General features: G+C 30.5%; 3 protein-coding genes across 3 annotated transcripts; all 3 read left to right on the top strand.

Annotated features, from left to right (window-relative positions):
- Positions 1-2,173: 2,173 nt before the first annotated feature.
- LOC125073830 (circadian clock-controlled protein daywake-like) lies at positions 2,174-9,908 on the top strand. The gene is made up of 5 exons (XM_047684940.1): positions 2,174-2,286; positions 5,232-5,472; positions 8,589-8,728; positions 9,014-9,157; positions 9,644-9,908. The coding sequence occupies exons 1-5, from the start codon at positions 2,232-2,234 to the stop codon at positions 9,799-9,801; spliced, it is 738 nt and encodes a 245-aa protein (XP_047540896.1). The 5' UTR covers positions 2,174-2,231; the 3' UTR covers positions 9,802-9,908.
- Positions 9,909-11,527: 1,619 nt separating this feature from the next.
- LOC125069086 lies at positions 11,528-16,079 on the top strand. Its single transcript, XM_047678442.1, has 5 exons — positions 11,528-11,693; positions 12,156-12,402; positions 14,415-14,548; positions 15,268-15,408; positions 15,928-16,079. The coding sequence occupies exons 1-5, from the start codon at positions 11,528-11,530 to the stop codon at positions 16,077-16,079; spliced, it is 840 nt and encodes a 279-aa protein (XP_047534398.1).
- Positions 16,080-17,246: 1,167 nt separating this feature from the next.
- LOC125069070 (protein takeout-like) lies at positions 17,247-19,503 on the top strand. The gene is made up of 7 exons (XM_047678439.1): positions 17,247-17,251; positions 18,019-18,071; positions 18,229-18,318; positions 18,448-18,595; positions 18,888-19,021; positions 19,095-19,247; positions 19,351-19,503. The coding sequence occupies exons 1-7, from the start codon at positions 17,247-17,249 to the stop codon at positions 19,500-19,502; spliced, it is 735 nt and encodes a 244-aa protein (XP_047534395.1). The 3' UTR covers position 19,503.
- The last annotated feature ends 56 nt before the right edge of the window (positions 19,504-19,559 follow it).

Below are 19,559 nucleotides of genomic sequence, written 5' to 3'. Positions count from 1 at the left end.
AATAAATGTTTTAAGTTTTATTTATTATGTAAAATATTTTGACGCAAGCTGTGTTTCATAATGCTGAAGATCAAATGTCAACATTTGTTACCTATGAATGTCATATTATTTGGTAGTGGGTGTTGTAAGAGTTGATTTAGGGAATTTATGTTAATTGCATCCTTCAATGGATCTTATATGCGTTCATCGTCGGATTGACGTCAGGTGACTGCCGGCAACTGGGTTAATTGGGGGATCTTTGGGATTCCTACCCACTAAAACCACTACGATCACAGTCCTCGACTTGAATCAGAGTGGCTGCGACATTCTGAGTTTTAGGATCAAGTCACATTTGAGTAATATTGTCAATAGTTTTCCATAGTTTCATAGGGTTCCATAGGGTTGTTGGATATCTTCGTCAGTTGTTCTCAATCGTATTTTCTTTTTTGAACTTAACTGATGTAGTTTCAATTGTTGCAATATCTCTTAAAGCCATTTTTTTTGTTATGTTAGTCTGATATTAACTGTTTTTGGATATTTTTTTCTATTATTATACACCAAAGCAAGTCGATAGCCATCCAAGGCGTAATTATTATATATCTTAATGGATTTGGTGACTGTGTATTAGCTGTGAGTCATGTTTTGAAGTATATTTATTATACTGTCTGTTAAGAAAAATTGGTTAATTAGGTAAGTTAAGTAATAATAAAATTATTGTCCATAAATGTTTAAAAGTTTTCAAAACTGTTTCAGTCGAAAACCCATTGCTTGTCATGCAAAAGTAATTTTTAAGACAAAATAAAATACAAATAAAACGATAAATATAAACATTGGTTGTAAGTGATGGTATGAGTATCGATCCTCTCAAAGCATATGAAATTGTTCCTACACCAGACAGCACACGGGTGGTGTAGATTTGCCTTTCCATGGTGTTATGACAGTGAGATTGCACTTAATTACTTTAATATCTCGAGAATTGTTAGCTATTCTCCGCTGTGAATAAATGTCGTGACCAAAATCGATCAGAAGTATACTATCAAGAAAAAAACGAAAACTGTTGATATTAATATGACATATACAACAGGAAAATGATGCATTAAATTTTTATTTTTAAATTGGCAGAATATAGGATGTATTCTATATGTAAGAAATAATGACATTTCTGGACTTTACTAGGTCTTAACTAGTTAGTAGAGGGGCAGGCTTTCCATCTCATTGCTAACTTATCATCCAATTACTTGCTGGTATGATTTTGTGCCACTTTGTTTGGTGAAGTAACACCCACTCATAATATTTTTTACCACCGTTGTGTTGCGTTTCAAGGGAGAGTGGCAGGCAGGCGTGTTGGTGTGATGTATGGAATGGTCAATATTTTTTACAGTGCCAATAACTATGGGCGGTGGTGATCACTTACCATTTGACCATCCTTTAGAAGTAAAAAAATCGTTCGTGTGACTTTCTATTACAATTTTAAAAAATGGTCTTTCTATTGGTTGTACTTTATGGCGTAGTTTTATCATTACGGCGAGATAACTGTTACGGATCTTAAGTAATCTAATTGAGGCTGACGCTCGGTCAGCTGTAATGAACAGATTTTATATAATACTTTACGGAACTATGAACTGCTTTTTTACTTTTGCGATTGAATTTTTTTTTTTCGTAATAGTGACGATGATTTTCTGTACTTTAAATTCCAATTGAGTACACTTTTTTATTGTTTAATCTTAGAAATAATTTAAACGTAACGATGAAAGCGGTTAAATGATAAAAGCTAATTTGAATACTATTTTTAACTTGAATTAAAAAGCGGAAAACCGCTTTTTTGACAGTTTTATTTACAAAACCGAAAACACCGCTTTGACAGCGCTTTTTATTTTAATATTGTTTTGTGTGCAGCATTAAATCCATACTTTGCTTTTAAGGAAGGCAATATTTTTGGGTATTTTCAGGTGTATTAAGGATTAAGTAAGTAATTTATTATATAATTGGAATAAAGGTTTTTCATGTTGATATTTTAACGACCCTGTTATTCAAAGATAAGGAAGTTAATTATTTCAACAAATATAAAATATGTCTTCAAAATTCCCCGAAGATTTTTTTTACAGAATTGCTCAACAGCCTCGATGCAGACCGCATTTACTTTCATACAAATATTGCGAGTTTCTGCGCGGGCCAACACTCGCTTACCGGCGCTTGAGCGTTACAATCTTTTAGTTGAGCTAATAAAACAATATTTAGACTATATTCCTACTATGAGGGTCCTAGTAATACTTGCTGTGTGTGCAGTCGTATCCGCTAAAATTATACGTAAGTCTTTTGTTTTATTTATTATCTTATTAATGTATAATATAGTCATGTCCTGTGGAACCAAAATGTCGTAACATGCTAGAAAGTGTTATGCGACAATTACTATGATAATATTAATATGTAAGTAACATACTTATCAAAACAGTGGGTTTCAATAAATACGTTTTGATCATTATATAATTGATACGGACATTGAGTGTTGAATTTTTTTCTTGTAGATAAGCTTTGGTGATTGCCGTAAACGATTTGGATACTTTTTACGACTAATGAATTAGTAGTAGTAGTAATAAGCTGATAAAAATAATAATTCTTCATATGTTGTACAAATGATTAATAGGGATCATTTCCAATATTTTATTTTATATATTTTAAGTCGTTTTTTTATTGTGTCACGTGTCGTTAGTCGTTAACAATCTTTAGCCTTACTTGACAAACATTATTTTTAAATGACCAAAAATAATAAACATAAGTATTGCTAGTTTAACATTTATACTAACATCTCTATTCAGAATGTAACTGCTAATAAATAATAAAAAACAATACCTAAAACGTTGACAACTTAAATAACTCGACCAAACTATTCTTTTAATTTGACTTGGCTTTTAAAAACTATAACATGAAACGTTTTATTTACATGTATAACATAACATAATCGTGTATTAAAAAATGCATGTAAGGTCACAGTATTTAATACTAGTATTTAGCTGATAGCTATATACGTATATGTATATTATTATTATATATAGCTCAGGATATTATCTGTAAAGTTACTCTAGTGACGATTCAAAAGCACTCGTAGAAACCTAATTTAATAAAGTGTTATCATGAGAATATACTGTATATACGTATAATATAATATACATGTATTAAAAAAATTGTGTTACGATATAAGGATCAAATGAAATATACAAATATTACATAACAATGTATAGAATTTTATATGAGAAATTTGCAATCGCTTAATATGTATTTAGATTAATCTTAAACAAACATCAATCAAATATTAGGGTCAATAAATCAAAAAACTTTACGTGAACCGACGTAGTTATCATTATAATAAAACATACATATTCGTTCTTGCTAGTCATTAAAATATAATTGAGAGCGGAAACGATTATAAAATATATTATTCGTTTAACTTTGACCTTTATAGCAATAGATGTAGGGTTGAAAAGTTTAGTTGTTTGATTAATAATTGAAATCCGAGTTTGAACTATGAATAAACTAAGTTTTCTGATTGGATTAAGTAGATTATTTGGTGTACAATCTGATTTGTTACTTTCTTTTGTTTTATTTTAGTTAAACGGCTGTTGAGCTAATTGTGTAAGTAATGTACACTCGTTATTAATGTATGTATTCAGAGCTTAATATTTTTTTCAAAACAATGTTAATATTTACATATTTTAAGTGTACTCAAATAAATAAAAAAATAATGATATATACATATGTAGCCAAATGTATTTTACGCCTGAGGTAGATATGGATTTTGTCCGGCAACTATTAAGATTTTATTTTATAATTTCATAGAATCTTAACAAGCAATGTTATTTTCGTGTGCTTAATTTGTTTTTATAAATCACCTCGCGTTTGGCGGTGAAGGAACATATCTTGAAGGAATAAAATTTAATTTTCACGTCTTCTCTTCAATAAAGCAAAGCCAATGCAAAGCAAAGCCTTTACCCAGCCATGGGACATTTACAGGCCGTTACGTATTGTGACGAAGGAAATGACGTTCGGGTGTAAAAACAAAACTTAATTAATATTACATTTTTTTTGTTTTGGAGTAGATGACGTCACAAGCCACAATGCAAATTATTCAATTGCAATTAAGACATAATAATATAAAAAATTGTATATGACTAAAAATAATATTTAAGTTTATATTATTTAAGCCAAAATTTGCCTACAATAGAACTTGTGTAACAAAAGTATGGATATGTCATCGACCGGGATATGTCGAAACAAGAAATATTGGAAGCTAGTTTTGTTTAGCAATCTCTGTTGTGGAAACTGTTTAGGTAACTTGATTCGAATTCTGATCAATATAGTCGTATTGTTAAAATTTTATACAGTTTTGCACTACTTTTGAGATTTTGTCATTGCGAAAAAAGGACATTGTAATTAGGATGAGAAGTACGACATGTAGTCAACGTAAATATTAGTATAAATTCCTTTTTATTTTTGTAACTATAGAGTCAAAGATAAAAAGATCTTATAAATCTTATAAATTCGAAAATAAAAAGATAGATGAAACACTGTATTAAAATAATTCCAATGAGTAGTAACAAAGCTTCATATATTTTTTTAAGTGTTGGACATTAGTTTCGTTGACATATTGTAAAAATAATATATTAAAATTAATTCAACATCTCCTTGAAATAAATTATAATAAAATGATCGCTGACGAAAGCTTGGAATTATAAGTAGATTATGTTTGGTAATATTTATTCAAGAACAATTTTGAAATGATCTGTTTGTTTATAAAATATAAATGGCATACACGTTAAGTTTTATAGTCGTTAGTTTGAATGCGATTTCATATTTACTAAAGTTTCATGTAACGCGCAACAAACGTATTTACTTTGCAAAATATATTGCATTTAAAATCTTCGTAATTTCACAATTAAATTACATAAACATACAGATATTATGTAGGTAGGTGGATATATAAGAAACTACGTAATATACACAAAAAAATCTTATAAATAACAACCATAGTCTCGGTACCTGAAAAAAGAACTTTTCTAGGTTTGAATTTGTATATTTCGATATTTAAAAGACCATATTTTCTTGGGAGACCAGAGAAATATTGATACGGTCTTTTAAATAATAGTTAGCTAGTTATATTTTATTTATAGATATATATTTTTTAATTTGTTTTAAACAAATACGTAGATATAAATAATCGAACCTAAAAAGTAATAGATTTTTCGTTTTGTTTCCAGCGGACGACTTCCCACAGTGCAAGCGAAATGACCCAGAATTAGATAAATGTATTTTAAAAGCAGTTGATGTAGTGAAGCCGAGACTACTAAATGGCATTCCTGAAGTAAACGTACCGGCCTTGGACCCTTTCAATGTGCCAACATTGAAGCTGGACAGAACAGCCTCTAACTTAAGGCTGAAGGCTACCATTAAGAACATGAAGGCGTTCGGCGGATCTAACTTTAAAATTGAGAAAATGAAGTAAGTAATATAAAATAATATCTAAAATATTACTATACGTATTACAATGGACCGAACATGGGTTTTACCGAAAACGGCCGAATGATTATAGGTTTATCTAGAGATTTTTTTCGTATTTAAATAAATTAACAATATAATGAATAGAATACTTTAGGTATTCTTTTTCATTAATATGAACGAAATGCAATAACGAATATGAATAAATATAATTAAAAAAAAAAGATTGACATATTTTAAAACGCTGGCTGAACCCTACAAGATAGATATGAACCCTACAAAATAGTGTACTACACTATTTTGTAGGGTTCATATCTATGTATTTATTGTACACCTTAAAAAGGTCTACAAAAAAGTCCGCGATGGTATATATCTATCTCTTAGGGATAATTGACAATAACCATAACGAGAAATAATGGCTTATTTTCGAAACAATTTTAAGAATTACAGCATTAATCCTTATCCAATCATTAAATACATTGTGTATGTAATATAGATCAATATGGTCCTTTACAGCATGTAGTTTAAATGAATATTTTCGAAGATATTACAGATTTAAAACGCAGAGACAGCGGTTTGTATTATCTAACGATACAAAAGCTATGAACTTTGTATATAATGACACTATGGGTCGCTAGTAATATAATAAATGCGAAAAAAAAACTCTGTCTGTCTATCTGTATGTTGCTCTTTAACAGCAAAACTTCTGAATCGAATTTGATGAAGTTTGATATAAAGCCATCTTGAATTTCACAGAAGGACATTGACTGCTTTTGTACGCTTAACACAGAACGACTAACTCCTAAAACGCGAGCGAAGTCGCAGGCAACAACTAGTAATATATTAAACGATTAAGTAATTGTGTGTAGGTTAATAACTTTCTCGGTTTACTAACAAGTTCAATGTTTCGCTCTACTGCTTTTCTGTTTCATTCGAATCTTTCTAGGTATCGTAATTTCTCGCAGTATGATTTATACCGTGAATACGTAAGAGTTACTTATATTATTACGAAATACATGATATTATCAAAACACTAATATTCTATATAGCATAAGCATAAGCAGCCCGTAAATGTCCCACTGCTGGGATAAAGGCCTCCTCTCCCTTTGAGGAGAAGGTTTGGAGCATATTCCACCACGCTGCTCCAATGCGGGTTGGCGGAATACACATGTGGCTGAATTTCGTTGAAATTAGACACATGCAGGTTATATTCTATATAGAGAAAACTGTTATCTGCTTGCTAATAGTAAGTAGATTAATATATTGTTAGTTTTTTATTTAAAACAAGAAAAATATTTGACCCTGTTGTCTATCCCAACAACTTCCTATTATTTTGAGTTCGAAAGGATTCGATGTTGAGGTCTATTAGGTAAATTCAGTTTTTACGAGGTGTGAATTTTCCAAAAAAACCGTTCGAAAATCGGAAAACTGAGTGCGAGATATCTCACTCTTTGTTTTAGTTTATCTTACTAATCTGATAGTATTTTAATCAATTAAACAATGTAATTCATTATTATTGTCTATAAGAAGAAAAAGTAAGGTGAAAAGTTATGATATTATAATTTAAAAAAGATTTTAATTTTTGAAATGCAATATCTTTCAAACGTGTCGTTCGGCTCAATTGATTTTTCGACATTCGATTCACTTTTTAAGTAGCAAAAATATATTACCGACAAACTGACCGACTGCATAATGAAGATATCTGAAAAAAAAAAACGTGAAAGATGGTTTCAGTTTTTATTTTACGGTTATCTTCGGACCTGCTCGACTTATAGACCCCAAAATCCAATCACATCTACGTCTACCCTACTCTCAACTCGGGTCTCAATTGGTTTATTCTTGAGATATCGTACGACAAAAAAAAATACACACACGCATCCACACACAACGCACGGCCGGATGTCGAGCAAATCATAGTCAGAATAGCTTCCAAGGACCTCAAAACGTGTAGAACCGATGAGAACTTTTTTCGAAAAACTATGTAATACAATAAATCTTCTGAATTTGGCCCTCAATTTTAATGTATTTGCTATTCCAAGTCATTATATAAGTAATCCAAGCGTGCGTACATCCACTTATCGTTTATAGGGTAATTGAAATAAATCTTTATGAAAATAATAAAATTATTTCTAGTGTTCTGACCACGAAGCTCGGTGCATAATAAATTATTTTACCTTTACGTAATAAAGACATGAGTTAATCTTATTAGCTTGAACACAAAACTGCGGTTTGGTTATAAGCTACTATCTCTTGGATCAGAATTACATCAACTATGTAATTTTACATAAGGTAATAAGTATATAATTGTGTTACTAAAGAATCAAAAGTACAATTGACTTTGTGGAACTTTCCTATAATTGCGCTATATCTGCTAAATGTCATTGACTTTTGTTATAAACATAATAAATGATTTACTTGAAAAGTTTAACGTATTTTTTAACCTTTTATTTTACTAACTATATGAATATTTTGCATGTAACACTTCCTGTAATTTCGAAATCTGTGTCACGAACAATGTTAAATGTATTAAAAAAAAATCTGTTGTCTTTTCAAGTTGTTTTTTAGTTAAAGAATATTTCGAGGTTATGCTTCGCGTTCGTAGTATATTTACTTAAAATATATATAAATTTATAGAGAAGTTAGGTTTTCTATCAAAATAAAAACAAACCAATTGAATCTAGAGACATGAAAGCCGGAAAAGACGAATACGCTCTTTTAGAAAGTAGATTCAACAAAGAAGAACCGGCAAGAAAATCAGTAGTTGCTATCTTTCTCAACTTCACTATTTCATTCCAATTTTTTTTTAATTTAAATTATTATATTGGATTTTATATATTGACATAAGATGGACGTTTATTGTTATTATTACTACCATCTTCCGTACTAACCACCAATATTTCTTTTTCGCTTGTATTGTGTATATCTCCGTTTCCCAAAGGCGTAAGCTAATCAAAACATATCGTAGCGTAGCAATTGATATTATGGTCATAGGAGTGGTAATAAATTCCGAAAACCAATTACTATTTAACTCAGCTAGCTACCACAATACTAAGTGCTTTCTTAAATTGCATCTACGACTAGAATGACGAAAAATATAAACAACTGATCACTATTGACAGGTTGAACCTCAACAACAAGTATGTGGGCGAAGTGAAACTAACAATCCCACAGTTGGAGGTGACGGCTGAGTATGACGTGCGCGGCTCCAGAATTTTAACGCTCGACATAAGTGGCAAAGGAAAATTCAGAAGCAATTTCAGTAAGATATTTTATAATTTAATGTTTTATAATTTTAAGAGAGTATTATGATTCAAATATCAAAACCTCAAAATACTATACGATGACAATAACAAGAGATCGCAAATTCACTTAAAAAAAAAATCAAATTGTGGGACTTCAAAACATAGTCGCAGATTTGACGAACAGAGAGTTTTTTTCTAAATCTATAAATATGGATTAAAATATATATTATTAAATTATTAGCTGAAAGTAAGTCAAGACCTTTTTCCCGTTCAAAGTAATAAACTATTAAATATTTTTACAGCTGGAATAACTGTAGTAGCTAAGGGTAGCGCCAAACCAATTGTCAAAGATGGTGTCGAATACTTACAAGCTGAGAAAATGATAACCAAACTCAGGATCGGCAATGGACAAGTATTCATCGATGATACTGAAAGACCAGTAGCTGGTAAGTCAATTGAAGCGTATTATGGACGAAATTTCCCATGTTTTTCGTCCCAATTTTAAAACGAAAACTAAGTTGTACGTTTCATTTTCTAATACCATTTTTCTTTTAATTTCTTTTAAATAATTGAGGTTCAAAGTTTTGCTTAAGCTGCAATTTTTCTGTAGTAATATTATAAAATATCAGACGGACGAATGTTGAGGACTAAATGCTCATAGAATAAAACTAAAATATATTTTTTTTAACGAAAACTATGCTCCAAATTAATTAAGGAATTACTAATATTTTTATTTACCTCTCCTTTTAAGCTCATCGCTTGTGTTATGAGTGGGGACGATAATAGCTCAAGGGGTCAAGATCGATCCTGCGACATTGTACATCGCTAGACGGCCCATTAGCCATTGCGCTGTTGGCGCTTCGAAATTATATATATTTCATACCATACTTGTTATTGTAGATAAATAAGCTAACCTCCCATTATTTTCCCAGCATCATCAGCTGCCGCTTTCTTCAACGCCAGCCCATCAGTTGTTCTGGATATCCTCAACCCTCTCATCGAAGAGAGCAGTGCTGCCATCTTTAAAGCCTTTTTCAACAAAATTTTCGGAACAATACCCCTAAATGAAATTTTAGTTGTTGATGCGTAATATTTAATGTCAAATGATATTTGATTGTTTATGATCAAATATGAGTTTTATTAAGTAAAGTAAAACTTTTTTCTTCGGTACTGGCAACATTTGTAATGCCATATTTAAAATCCAAAACACTATTTGATGTTTTGTCTTTTATTTATTTCATCGATTTATACCTGATAAAATTATTGGTAATGCTATTTGACTTAATTTATTGAAAATGTGATAATTTTGTTTAACATATTTTATCCAAGTCGTTGTGTATAGTTTTAGTTTAGTATAGGTTAAGATAAAGTTATTAATATAATAAACATTTTTAAACAACATTGTGTATTTTTTTGGCACAAAAGAAGTTTTTGAGCCTAATTTTAGGATTTTTTTTTCTGTAATATTCACTTTCAACCAATCTAATTATTAGCATTGAAAGTAGAATTTTTACGTATAATTGTAAAATAAAAAATATATTCGTAGCAAAATAAAAAAATATTTCTTATTAAATTATAAATGCATAAAGCTAAGGCACGACGATTTCGACTAAAAAAATAATCTAGTTCATTTTTTAATCTGACTTTGGAAACGATATTAAATAGATAATATATATATATATATATATATCTAGTACATTAAAAGTCTATTATTATATGAGAGAACAATAAAATTTTAGTCCTTTTTCTTGACTATAGAACATCTAAAATTGTTGGTCCATCTATTTTTGGTTAACTACGCTACGGTATACAGGAAATAAGATGATACAATAGCAGCATTATAGAGATGACTCTTTCAATACTCAAAACCACAGTATAGACGCTTGATCCAAACGAGATATTTTCAAAACTCATAAACAGTCTCCAAAGAATGTATCTTGTGGATATCCTGTGGTAATAGTTATCTTAAATACACAAGCTTTGGTGCCCCATTTGAAAATAAATAAAAAAATAAAAGATTAAAAAGAAAATGATTTATATATTACTACTTGACGCCTGCAGCTTCGCTCACGTTGTAGGGTTTAGAAATCAGATATAAAAAGTAGCCTGTGTCCTTTCTTGGAGTTCAAGCTTTTTTCATACCAAATTTTATCAAATTCGATTCATTGCTTTCGCCGTGTAAGAGTCATAGACAGACAGACAGAGTTACTTTCGCATTTATAATATTAGTAAAGATAGTCTTCATATGTATTTATTTATAGTATTGCCTTGTTAAATACCTTCCTATTTAGCCTAAGGATTTATTTTGAATGGTTTATGCAATAGTGACAATTTTATTATTAAATTAATTCACTTGTAACTCCCTTTTTTTATTAGTGTGTTATTATAATTCGTATTTAAATAAATGATGTAATTAGATGGATCTGTCGTGTTACTTTTATTTATATAAGTAACTTATTAAAATAATAATCATAAAGATCAGAAAATTGTTTTAGAAATAATAGATTTCAAATATATCAAAAAATATATTAAGAACAAAGTAAAGAGATTATTCTAGAAATATAATGTCCAACATTATTAAGAAAACAAAACTATCGTATTTAAATTATGAAGTATTTTTTTTATTTCTTGGCAGTACAAGCAACTGCACTAGTTCTTCTTCTATGTAGAAAAAAATATTTAGAAAAGGATGTTTTTTTTTTATTTCATAGTGACATCTATGTACTTCACATTATACGCCCTGTAGGCCTTAGATCCGAGGCTAAATATTTTCCACATAAGGCTCTACTTCAACCTGTTGGTACTATTATAAAGGCATGCATCATTCAGTCTTAGATGAATATCGATTCAAAGTGGACACAGACGAGATGATGATCACTCTTGTTAGATTCCTGTTAGCAGTTCTGCTTTTTAGTGATGTACTTTGTAGACGAGTGCCTGAACAAAATAGTACGATAGATGGCGATAAATTGGAGGAAATGGGTGAGTAAAGCTAAACAAATTTGATAAAACATACTTATCGACAGTAATAATAGTAAATTATTTAAAAACAAAAATACTAGCCATGCCGTATTTCAAGGAATTACTAATATTCCTAAAACTTGTACCACGAGTGGGGACGACCACAGTCCAAGGGTTCAGAATTGAATCCGCGACTTTTTACATCGTTAGGCGACCCGTGAACCATTGCGCTATTGACAATTCAAATTTGTTACCCCTACGAATGGTAGAGATAAAATCACTATACGTATTTACGTATATTTAAATTAAACAATTACACATATTTGAATCAATTTTGTGGATAACACGTATCATACGTGAAATGATTATAATAATAAACGATAAAAAAACTATTATTACAAATATTTCTGAAAGTTTATTGTTGTTTGTTCAACCATGCCAAAATGTACGTAAGTTATTTTTATGAAATTATTTCCTTTTTAGCTAAGAAGCCAGTGTGTCATTACAGCGACCCTCATGTTGCTGATTGTATTAAACGTGTAGCAGAACAAGCTAAGTTGCTTCTGGCACATGGTATACCATCCTTTGGCATTCAACCGCTTGAGCCTTTGAAAGTGCCAAGCATAAGACTGAGACAGCACAACATGCCGCAGGCACGCTTCAAGTATGACGCTTGGCTAACCGACCTTACCCTGAACGGCTTGACGAACTACACTTTTAATAAACTTGAGTGAGTATTATTTGATATATATAAACAAAAGTTTAATAAATATATTATCACTGAGAGTACTAGCTCGTTATATAAATATAAATACACTGAAATTTTATTATTATACAAATATATTATATATACATACCTATATTCATAAAAAATTATCAACCTCTAGGTTTAGATATAGCATCGTTAATACGAAACGACGCCCGAGTTAGCTATTGGTTAGATCGGACGAATACATTTTACACGTTACTGAAAAATTGCCTCATCATGATAATTTAGATAAAATGACCAAAACTAAAACCAAAAATATTACTATTAATAAGTTATCGCCTAATACATAAAATCCACGATTAGCGAGCAAGAAAATTGATGTCGAAAGTACTTTAATTTTGAATCATTCTTTACATAGATATTTCGAGTACTTAACTGGACCCTATATTGCAAAGAGCGTAGATCACATTAAAAAAGACGTAATGAACGAGAAAATCAACCTTTTTATCAAATATAATAAAATCTATTATCACAATTGTATAGTTAAATTTATATTATAAAGTTTGATTCATTTGTTTTTCTGGATTCACTTAAAACCTACTAACCCGATTGTTATGGACCTTTCACACTCTTATGGTATAACTTCAAGGCGAACATATGTTATATAATATGTTTAAGTGTCGTAAAATTTTTGTGATATACGTTCTTAGTAAACGTACGCTTAAAAAACGCCCAGACCGAAATTTTCTCTTTAATTACGTTGACCTAAAACTTTTGCATCAGTAAAACTAATTTAAAAAAAAATAAATACCGTTTTATGTATTTTCTAAGTGCCTTTTAAAATGTCGACGGTAGCATATATCTATCTTGATATATGTATAAGTTACAACAGCTCTTAATTATGTATAAAATGCGGTAAAAAAATGGTAACAGATCTTATATTTACGAAATAGTATTGTTAAGTCATTTTAATTTGGACCATATTTTAAGATACTTAAATACGCTTTTGTCCATTTCGTTCTCAATATATAAGATATGCAATAACATCAAAATTATATACGACAGAGACACGGCTCGGACATATCGCATGATTCGATTCAAATTCGAATTACGACATTAAAATATTTAAATACATTAAAAGCGAGAGTAAAATATTAATTTTCCAGGACGTAATCGCAACGGATAGTCCATCTTTTCAATTAGTTTAATTACCTTTTATTAAAAATATATATATATTTATAAAATTATATATAAAATTATTCGATTTTAATTGAGGCAGAATTTTTACACGTAATAATATATCGATAAGGAAATGAGATTTTAATAAAATGGTAATGGAGGCAAGTACGCTTTAGTTACTGACCTCTGTGGGAAGGTTTTCAACTTTGTCACATACTTACGACCGTTTTTACTGATTGCTAAGAATAAATGACCAATGACCGTAAGAATATATGAACAATGATGACGTAATGTCGTCCTAACTTGTGCTCACACGGCCAATCTCAAAGGAAACCAGCCAACTACGCAGGATATATGTGTGTACACGATTGTGAGCACAAACACAGGTGCACTCTATTTCCTCACTCTCATAATCCGATGGGACGGCAAATAAAAGTTCAGACCCAGAACTAATGTCTTTCCGAGGTACGGGAGTGAACGCGCTTCAAACTTCTAGACACCAGACTGTAACTGTAAAAATTGTTCGAAAACCTCCTGGGGTTTCGACGGATCAGTGACCTATAGCCACTAGATGAACGAGACAGTCTCTAAATCGTATTTGTTTGAATGTTTAAAATAAATCTAGTGTATTTATAGTTAAATTTTACCTTATTTTAAAACATAGTTAAGTATGATCTTAGATTGTTTTGTTGTTTGCAGATTTATATACATACATACTTATCATACATAGGTTTATCATAGTATGATGAGTATGCCTGTTACTTGCTTGATTACACTCACAAGAAACCTCATTTTAATATGAAATAATGCACAATTTTAAATGATAATTTATTTATTTTTAATATTTCTTTCAGCGTCTTCCCTGAAGACTTAAAGGTTACAGGTAACATAAGCTTACCACGACTCGTGATGTCCGGTGAATATGTAGTCATCGGACAATTTCAAATGTTGCCAGTGGAATCGACTGGGATAATATCTGCTAATTTCAGTAAGCGTATTACTTCTCACCTCATACTCCGTCAGTATAAATCCTATTTCGATCGAAGGTGTTGTTAAGATAAACAAACCTTAAATTTACAATAAATGCTTTATAATGCATTACAGAAAGTTCTAGATACCTAAATATAACCTTAGATATAAGTAATATCCACTGATTTTTTTTATTTCAATTGTGATACAAACTTCTTCAACATTCATAGCGCCATTTATTTGCGAATCCAGAATTAATATCATTCAGGTCTAAGACCAATAATATCGCTTCAATTCAATGGCAAAGTTATTTTGTTGACATCCTTACTAAAATTATAAAGGTTAGATTTTGTATGTAAGGGTGTTTTTACACTTTCACGCTAAAACTACTGTATGGATTTTAATGAAACTTTACTTAATAATAGAGCTTATGCATCAGAATAATTCACAGGCTATAATATATAAACATATTGTGTGAATAATACCTGACAACCAACCTTTAAAACGCGAGCGAAGCCGCAGGAAAATACTAGTAGTCTATAGTTGAGCTTGTCGTAGCTGGAAGTCACCATACGGTGTGATTTGGTTTGCGATTTATATTAATAAGAAATTAAGATTTACAATAGAAATAGTACACATACCGCATAATCTTATTAATGATTGTTAATTTCAAATTACAGTAATTAATATATTTAACCTTGAAATAATTGTCAGTATTTAAAAATCGGTTGATTTTAGCGGACTGCACCGCTGCCCTCGATGCTGTTGGAGCAAAAGTTCACAAAAGAATGGTGATTCGTGACGCTGACGTCAAACTTCGCTGCACTGGACCGCTATTGGCAAATTTAAAAGAAGCTCATTCGACTACTGGTGAAATGGGTAAGTAGGGTGCGCAGAACGTTTCATTATTCATTATAATGTCTTTTAATTTTTGTCTGCTGTTTATCGCTTAATGTAATTTTTGAATATGTTTGTTGATTACAATTACGTAAGAAGTTTGATCAGTGTTTATTACAGAAAAGTTTACAGTAATTTCATATTTCACTGTTAGCAGAATCATGACTATGAACTCATGATTCTGCTAACAGTCGTTAGTGTGCACCACACTCTTGCTTGCGAATACTTGCACTCTACAATGTGAGTCTATACGTGTGTACACATAGAAGTTTTTTAGTATAGATTGACTAAAAAAAGAATTATTTTCAACGAACCCTGGACATTCACAAACAATCTGTGGATCAGCTTGGTGTATTCCCTTAGTCAGGACAAAGAATATAGTACACCAGGCTGTATGTTCCTCATTCTTAATTCGTAAATGTCTTACCGAAGTAAGATATTTACGCGGCTATTACTTTACTATCGTTATAAGAAATAAATAATTATTAATTTGTTTCACAGAAATGATAACAGACCACATCATTCACATGCACGCGACGGAACTAGCGAAGGAAGTGCAGCCGGCCGTGGAGACAGCGCTCTCGATGGTTTTGGAAGACATTGCTAACAAATTCCTCAAGCATATCCCAACCAATATGGTTTTTCCTAACTGAAATAATATGCAACCTTAAATCCTAGTCAAATTTTTGTTGTATTTCAATGGAACTGACAGACGGCTCCAGGGAATACACAAAGCTATTTAAATATGTTGATTCTTTTTTAATTATGTACTAATTACGTTAAACATAAGAAAGTAAGAAAAACATAATACACTGTATTTTTATCGTGCGGATTCTGTGTCGTAACTTGCTTTACATTTGATGATATAAAAAACTTCGTATTTAATCTACTGTTAAATTCTAGCGTATAAAATTAGTGCAATAATTTATTTAATATGAATAATTTATTGTTTTTTAATCATTAATTAAAGCTATTTATTTCTGTATTAAATTATTTGTTTTGTGATTAATAAAATGTTTATGTGACATATATATTTTTTTCTTAATTCATGAAGTAGACTTCGAATAAGCATTGAGCAACATGTTAGCAAATTAGATAGAACTATTAATCGGTCTACTTTTTTAATTAATCGATTTAATATTTGATTATTTCTTAACTTTAATTAGAATATCAAATTTTCCGCTACCGAAACTGTTTTACATAGCAATTTTTGAAACATATAGCATAAGCTACTACAAGATGCTTCGAGTAAGATTGAGGGGGAATAATTGTGAAATGAAAATAATGAATAAGCAGTTCTCATTTCATTTTGATTAAAAGTTATTGTAATTAAAAATGTGATTTGTTACTAATTAAACATCGAACACTATAAACAGATCGAAAGGAATATTTGATCAAATAACGGTACTCGTCAAATACGAGTATGATTTTGTATGTTTTGTTCCTGGAACCTTATGCCGTAACTGCACTAAGCTCACTGAACAAGGTCTAAACAAACTAAGCTATGCAAACGCCACTGCTTATACTTGTACCACTTTCGCAAACTGAGCCAGCGTGTCGCGACGGTCACAGGCCTACAAATTTGTTACATCATTCGAATTACAACATTGCACCTCGACGAATGTGCTAGTTAAATGAATATATCGATTTACGATTCTATTACAATAGCTCGATGGTTCAATTTTGATTGCAACTTTAGCGATTTTAGGTCGAACATTCTGTCTGACGACATTTTATAAAAGTGCATGCGAAATTGCACTGTCATCGTGACCATGGAAAATTCTAACTAGATTTAAATAAATTAAATAAAAAGGCGAGATATGAAGTATGTAATAGTCTCGTTTTAAATATTTTATCTTCAAGAAAAGGGAAAGGAAATATATATTCAATTTTGTATCTGTTATGCCATATGTTATCAGTTATATTTTGTATTTAAATAAAAAACTCTTTTCCTTTCGTCTGTACACATTTTTTTAAATAAGTTTTGATATGAAATGGCGATGACTTCTTGTACAGCCCTTTATAACTAAAAATCATTTATTAATTCTAAGTCTAACTAGTGGTTAAGTTAATCGGTATCTTTCTTTTACTTTGTTACATTCTATGTCTGAAATTTAGATTAAAATTTTATGTCATAAAACCAACTTTATAATCCAAAATGATTAATGTAAAAATAAAAATTCTATTACGTATAAGAGAATCAATTTACTCATAAGAAGCTTTTAATAATATTTAAATATTTATAATAACCTAGCAGTGGTTGCCAGACACAACAAAACAAATCTACTTAGACATAAACATAAAAAATAACGTCTTGGTTTCTTTGTCCGTGGACTTGTTTAAAAAAAAAAACAAATCACTTACTTATATTCCATAATATATAAATTAGAATGATGTAACAAAGAGAACGTGTGATAACAATAAGATGAAGATAGATAGACATTTAACTGTTTTTAAATAGATAAAAAAAATGTTATCATCACGTATATAAAAAAGTATTTAAATTAGATACGATGATCAAAATTGTTCTTATTATATTACAATTGCTCTGAAAAGGATACGTTGATTATTAATAATGAATAAAATATTATTAATTTTCAGTGTAATTAAAATTTTTTGTAGTGCAGAAAAAAGTTTTATCAATTGTAAGTATCGTTTTTTAAAGTTTTACTTTTGTTTTTGAGATTTTATTTGGTTTTTACTTCTATAGTGCATTGAACTGTTCCCTCACTTATTTAGTCTCCCCATTAATATTTAATAAATAAACTTGGTGATGTTTCTAAAGTTCATTTACTGTTTCAGTCGGTAGTTTCATTTGTCCCCGTGAAGAGATCGCCCTAGGTCGTTGCCTAAGAGACGCGCTCAACTCCTACATACCGCAATTAGCAACAGGTACACATTAAGCGTTATATCTATTAAATTGCTTAGTTTCTTCTTATACCTAATTAAAGAAAACTAAATATATACTTGAATATAACGTTATTTTTCTAGCTTCTTATTATTCTTGTTTAATATTACTAGGAGTACCAGAATACGGTGTGCCATCATGCGAGCCGCTTTTCGTTCCATCTTTAGCGATCGAACAGACAGCGGGACCAATATCTGTGACATCCTCGTATACAGACGTATCAGTCAGAGGGCCTTCGACCATGAGGGTGAAAGATGTTCAGTAAGTACTTTAAAATAATTCTTCATTCTTCTTAATAATAGTTTCTATCCTGAGCAGGCTCCACCGATTTCCATTTTTTTCATTTTTGTTTATATTACACCATTTGCTCGGTGATAAAGGAATACAAGGAGAAAAGCTCCACTCCTTCTTCTCAAGAGGAAAGGAGTCCTTTGTGAGCGAGCCCAACAGTGAATCACTTATAGAATGTAACTTTGCTACGATATATTTTTACTTAATTTAACCTAAAATCCTAAATCCTTTTTGCTAAATCTAACACTATTCTTATATTCAGGGTTCATTCTGCGAAACATGAGGTGATTGCTACGCTTCATATACCAGAACTTAGGATGAAGGGTAACTACAACTTGAAGGGGCAACTTTTAATGTTGCCAATAGAGGGAGATGGCAAATTTTCCGCTAAATATGGTAAAAATATTCGTTTAAGTATAGTTAGTTATGATTTTTAAAATGCTTCGTAACAATGTATTATAATCCTCAGACGATATCGACGCAACAGTGACCATAGTTTTGGGAAGAAAACCTCGTCTCAATGCAGCGGATGCTCTTGCTTGCAAAAAACTTGATGTTATGTTCAACGTTAAGAAGGTTTCGATGGATCTGGACAATCTGTTTGGTGGAGATGGAGACTTAGGTAGAGTTACTTGTTACTTGCATTTAATTAACTATTTCGAAAGACATTAATAACAGCATTTTTTTTTTTTCTAAATGGTAACATTAAAATATTTAAATTACAGGAAATGCAATGAACAAATTTTTGAATGAAAATTGGGAGAAACTGTCTAAAGAACTACAAAGTCCAATGGAAGAGGCTTTAAAAGATTTTTTCAAGCCGTTGGCAGATCATGTATTGAGTACATTAGACGCTGATGATATTTTGTTGCCATAAATACTGTAAAGAAAATGACACTGAAAATATTTATAAGTTATTTATTACTATTAATAT

The sequence above is a fragment of the Vanessa atalanta genome, chromosome 2 (assembly GCF_905147765.1).
Source record: "Vanessa atalanta chromosome 2, ilVanAtal1.2, whole genome shotgun sequence".
NCBI classification, from domain to species: Eukaryota; Metazoa; Arthropoda; class Insecta; order Lepidoptera; family Nymphalidae; genus Vanessa; species Vanessa atalanta.
This window is presented reverse-complemented; position numbering and strand designations above follow the sequence as displayed.

Bases quoted from the DNA above. Each gene is read 5' to 3' on its own strand.
- LOC125073830 (XM_047684940.1), top strand. From the start codon at position 2,232: ATGAGGGTCCTAGTAATACTTGCTGTGTGTGCAGTCGTATCCGCTAAA. The intron at 8,729-9,013 runs GTAAGATATTTT...ATATTTTTACAG, and splicing joins AAAATTCAGAAGCAATTTCA to CTGGAATAACTGTAGTAGCT. The intron at 9,158-9,643 runs GTAAGTCAATTG...TTATTTTCCCAG, and splicing joins TACTGAAAGACCAGTAGCTG to CATCATCAGCTGCCGCTTTC.
- LOC125069086 (XM_047678442.1), top strand. From the start codon at position 11,528: ATGCATCATTCAGTCTTAGATGAATATCGATTCAAAGTGGACACAGAC. The intron at 12,403-14,414 runs GTGAGTATTATT...TATTTCTTTCAG, and splicing joins TACACTTTTAATAAACTTGA to CGTCTTCCCTGAAGACTTAA. The intron at 15,409-15,927 runs GTAAGTAGGGTG...TTTGTTTCACAG, and splicing joins TTCGACTACTGGTGAAATGG to AAATGATAACAGACCACATC.
- LOC125069070 (XM_047678439.1), top strand. The intron at 18,596-18,887 runs GTAAGTACTTTA...TCTTATATTCAG, and splicing joins ATGAGGGTGAAAGATGTTCA to GGTTCATTCTGCGAAACATG. The intron at 19,022-19,094 runs GTAAAAATATTC...TATAATCCTCAG, and splicing joins CAAATTTTCCGCTAAATATG to ACGATATCGACGCAACAGTG.